The following is a 5000-nucleotide window of genomic DNA, read 5'->3' on the forward strand; positions in this document are numbered from 1 at the left end:
GCGATAGAGCTAGGGCTGGGCGATAGAACGAGGGCTGGGCGATAGAACGAGGGCTGGGCGATAGAACGAGGGCTGGGGAATAGAACGAGGGCTGGGCGATAGAACGAGGGCTGGGCGATAGAACGAGGGCTGGGCGATAGAGCTAGGGCTGGGCGATAGAACGAGGGCTGGGCGATAGAGCTAGGGCTGGGCGATAGAGCTAGGGCTGGGCGATAGAACGAGGGCTGGGCGATAGAACGAGGGCTGGGCGATAGAACGAGGGCTGGGCGATAGAACGAGGGCTGGGCGATAGAACGAGGGCTGGGTGATAGAACGAGGGCTGGGCGATAGAGCTAGGGCTGGGCGATAGAACGAGGGCTGGGCGGTAGAACGAGGGCTGGGCGATAGAACGAGGGCTGGGCGGTAGAACGAGGGCTGGGCGATAGAACGAGGGCTGGGCGATAGAACGAGGGCTGGGCGATAGAACGAAGGCTGGGCGATAGAACGAAGGCTGGGTGATAGAGCTAGGGCTGGGCGATAGAGCTAGGGCTGGGCGATAGAACGAGGGCTGGGCGATAGAGCTAGGGCTGGGCGATAGAACGAGGGCTGGGAGATAGAACGAGGGCTGGGCGATAGAACGAGGGCTGGGCGATAGAACGAGGGCTGGGCGATAGAGCTAGGGCTGGGCGATAGAACGAGGGCTGGGCGATAGAGCTAGGGCTGGGCGATAGAACGAGGGCTGGGCGATAGAACGAGGGCTGGGGAATAGAACGAGGGCTGGGCGATAGAACGAGGGCTGGGCGATAGAGCTAGGGCTGGGCGATAGAACGAGGGCTGGGCGATAGAACGAGGGCTGGGCGATAGAACGAGGGCTGGGGAATAGAACGAGGGCTGGGCGATAGAACGAGGGCTGGGCGATAGAACGAGGGCTGGGCGATAGAGCTAGGGCTGGGCGATAGAACGAGGGCTGGGCGATAGAGCTAGGGCTGGGCGATAGAGCTAGGGCTGGGCGATAGAGCTAGGGCTGGGCGATAGAACGAGGGCTGGGCGATAGAACGAGGGCTGGGCGATAGAACGAGGGCTGGGCGATAGAACGAGGGCTGGGCGATAGAACGAGGGCTGGGTGATAGAACGAGGGCTGGGCGATAGAACGAAGGCTGGGTGATAGAACGAAGGCTGGGCGATAGAACGAAGGCTGGGTGATAGAACGAAGGCTGGGTGATAGAGCTAGGGCTGGGCGATAGAGCTAGGGCTGGGCGATAGAACGAGGGCTGGGAGATAGAACGAGGGCTGGGCGATAGAACGAAGGCTGGGCGATAGAACGAAGGCTGGGTGATAGAACGAAGGCTGGGTGATAGAGCTAGGGCTGGGCGATAGAGCTAGGGCTGGGCGATAGAACGAAGGCTGGGCGATAGAACGAAGGCTGGGTGATAGAGCTAGGGCTGGGCGATAGAGCTAGGGCTGGGCGATAGAACGAAGGCTGGGTGATAGAACGAGGGCTGGGCGATAGAGCTAGGGCTGGGCGATAGAACGAAGGCTGGGCCATAGAGCTAGGGCTGGGCCATAGTCTAGAACGAGGGCTGGGCCATAATCTAGAACGAGGGCTGGGCGATAGAGCTAGGGCTGGGCGATAGAACGAGGGCTGGGCGATAGAGCTAGGGCTGGGCGATAGAACGAGGGCTGGGCGATAGAGCTAGGGCTGGGCGATAGAACGAGGGCTGGGCGATAGAACGAGGGCTGGGCGATAGAGCTAGGGCTGGGCGATAGAACGAGGGCTGGGCGATAGAGCTAGGGCTCGGCGGTAGAACGAGGGCTGGGCGATAGAACGAGGGCTGGGCGGTAGAACGAGGGCTGGGCGATAGAACGAGGGCTGGGCGATAGAACGAAGGCTGGGCGATAGAACGAAGGCTGGGTGATAGAGCTAGGGCTGGGCGATAGAGCTAGGGCTGGGCGATAGAACGAGGGCTGGGCGATAGAGCTAGGGCTGGGCGATAGAACGAGGGCTGGGAGATAGAACGAGGGCTGGGCGATAGAACGAGGGCTGGGCGATAGAACGAGGGCTGGGCGATAGAGCTAGGGCTGGGCGATAGAACGAGGGCTGGGCGATAGAGCTAGGGCTGGGCGATAGAACGAGGGCTGGGCGATAGAACGAGGGCTGGGCGATAGAGCTAGGGCTCGGCGATAGAGCTAGGGCTGGGCGATAGAACGAGGGCTGGGCGATAGAACGAGGGCTGGGCGATAGAGCTAGGGCTGGGCGATAGAACGAGGGCTGGGCGATAGAGCTATATCTTCTAGGTTTCCTCCAGCACTTTCTAAGACTGGCGGGCCGCCCTGCCCTCTTTGCTGACATGGACGACGCACGGGAGCTAAACAAACCGTGGGCCTCCCCACCGCTGTCATGGACGAAAAACGGTAGCGGAACGATCCACATGTAGCTTTCAAAGCTACATATAGAGGTATAGATGTAATATTTTTACCTCCACGAGGATTTTAGATGTATGCAGAATGATGATACAGGATTTCCTTTAAAACCTATATTTTAATTTGAAAACAATCAAATACTAGTTTTGGCGGCACGACACTGGGTTTATCACAACACGACCAGCCAGTAGAGGGCACTGTTGTGGGTTTCCAAACCGTCCGCTTGGCACAGCGAGGCTGGCTCTGTGGAAGATGACGGACTCGGCAAGTCAAATCATATGTTGTCAGTGTTTTGGGGGTATTTAAGACACACAAGACTTTATTTTCATGTAATTTGAAACCATGACGCTACGAAGTTCGCTTCTGTTCCAAATGCCGTCCTCGTCCTCCCGAACTCGGTAGAACGGACTTTCCCGTGTCCTTGCCAAGAGCACACTAGTCAAGTACACAAGAACCTGCTAGCATCCTTGGCTACTGAGAGACACCCACACTCAACCCGAATAGAGAGTCAAGACCAAACGCACACAGATCTCAGCTGACTAAACTAATCGATCCCTGCACAATAGATATAAAATGCTGTATTTCTTTTCTTTCTGAGCATCGACGATGTCTGTTTTACTGTTTAGATTTAGTTCTTTGAAAGCTGCTTAAGTTTTGACAGATATAAACCGTTGCTTGTCTCCTTATTTTTATTTGTGTTGCTGATTTTAAACATTTGAGACAAGCAGAGATTTAGAGAATTTATGATGAAGACGTTATTGAGTTCTGCTCTCCAATATTTTAGATTTTAGTTTAAAACAAATTCATATAATTAATCTAAAAGTTATTTAATGTTTAGAGAATAAACATTTAAAATAAAATATAACCTTCTGATTCTTTTGCAAGTCACTTAAAAGTACCAGAGAGCATTACAGACTGACTAAAATAGTGATTTATTTCATCTTTATCTGTATCGACACGTTTGGAAATCGATAGGAATTTTTCCATTCCACCCAGCCGTAAATGAGCCGTCTCAAACTGGGATAAAACGGAATAGGCCAGTCGGAGACTCGTTAAATCAATCCTCATAGCTCATCCAGCAGATCCGACACGTGGAAGGTTTACTTCCACAATTATAATCAGTTTTTAAAAATCATTTTCTTAAAGGCCTCCGAGAGAAGTCGGCAGGTCAGAGCTGCTTAGGCTTCAGGAATCAAAAACCATCACTGCACCTCTAGGTGCAAAGCTGCTGATAGAGACACTGAAATAATAATAATAATAACAACAATAATAATAATAATAATAATAATAATAATAACAACAATAATAATAATAATAATAATAATAATAACAATAATAATAATAATAATAATAATAATAATTATTATTATTATTATTATTATTATAAGGTGTCATTTCTAAGCAGCAAGGTTTTCCTCCGGGCAACAAAAACATGACAAAATAAAAAATTTATTCTTTCCACATAAAAATAAAAATGTTAAAATTCTAATAAAGTTTCTGATGGAAAAAATTATTTTCCTCTTCTTGAAATTTTAGCAGCAAGCCAGCGTGTGCGGTCCTGCAGGAGCATCATCAAAAACTAATAAAGCATTTACTTATTGTAGAGGAATTACAAGGAAAACACACCAACACTGACACACACACACACACACACACACACACACACACACACACACACACACAGCTAAGGTTGAATAAATAGGGACTCAGCAGGACTTACCACTAAGGCATTGTTTAGAAGGTGAGTGGGGTAATACTTTAGTGTTGAGAGGGTGTTAAGAGGCGACGAGGGCAGGGGTCAGCGTCCAGGCGGGCAGGTCGGGGGGGCAGAGGGAAGGAATAAGTTAAAACGTCACACCAGGTTAAACAGTCTCTGATGAACACATTAGGAGCTGCATGAAGGTGAGGCGTGAACACATGAACAAACACACTAATGGAGAATAAAAGCTATTTCATGCTGCGTTATTCATCCCATCAGCAACAAAAGGAAGTTATTCAACATGTGAGACTCGAATCACTCGAATGAAACGCTTTTCTCGGCCTATTTTCCCCCTTTGAGCCCAGATTCAGCACACTGACAGCTAAACCCTTCCCCAGCACTAAGCTGCTCACATCTCCAGATGGAAAGCAGGCGAGAAGAGCCGAGGAGGTGGCCGAGCTGAGCTGGGCGCACGCGAGGAGGAAGCGTCTCTTTAAAAGACCGAAACAGCAGGAATGAATGAAAGCAACAAAACAGAGGAGCTGGTGCAGCCGGCAGAGATAAGTGAGTCAGGAGAAGATGGAGAGGCCGCAGCCGCAGAAATCGTCCAGAATTTTAAAAATCACAGCTAAAAACCTGAAAGGAAAAATGTATTTTCACAGACCTCTCCCTCTGCGTGGGAATTATAGGACCCAGTGTTATTTCTAAATATAATATTGTACCAAACAAAAACATTATTATTGTCAGTATTTAATTTCTATTAATAATAATTTGTATAGTTATTATTGATATTATTATTGTTATTATTATATCAATATTTAATTTCTATTAATAATAAGTAGTATAGATATTATTAATATTATTATATTAATATTTAATTTCTATTAATAATCATTAGTAT

At 48.9% G+C, this 5000-nt stretch overlaps 1 protein-coding gene across 8 annotated transcripts in view; it reads right to left on the reverse strand.

Moving 5' to 3' along the window:
• The window catches only part of nfixb (nuclear factor I/Xb), a 293764-nt gene that overhangs the window by 176762 nt on the left and 112002 nt on the right, over positions 1-5000 (reverse strand). For 2 of the 8 annotated variants that reach the window (XM_070543036.1, XM_070543041.1), the window contains one exon: positions 4121-4156. The exons of the other annotated variants lie outside the window; for them this stretch is intronic. In XM_070543036.1, the coding sequence (XP_070399137.1) occupies positions 4121-4156 (36 nt within the window). The remainder of the gene's footprint in view (positions 1-4120; positions 4157-5000) is intronic. 8 annotated transcript variants of the gene reach the window in all.

Source organism: Nothobranchius furzeri, chromosome 12 (assembly GCF_043380555.1).
Source record: "Nothobranchius furzeri strain GRZ-AD chromosome 12, NfurGRZ-RIMD1, whole genome shotgun sequence".
NCBI classification, from domain to species: Eukaryota; Metazoa; Chordata; class Actinopteri; order Cyprinodontiformes; family Nothobranchiidae; genus Nothobranchius; species Nothobranchius furzeri.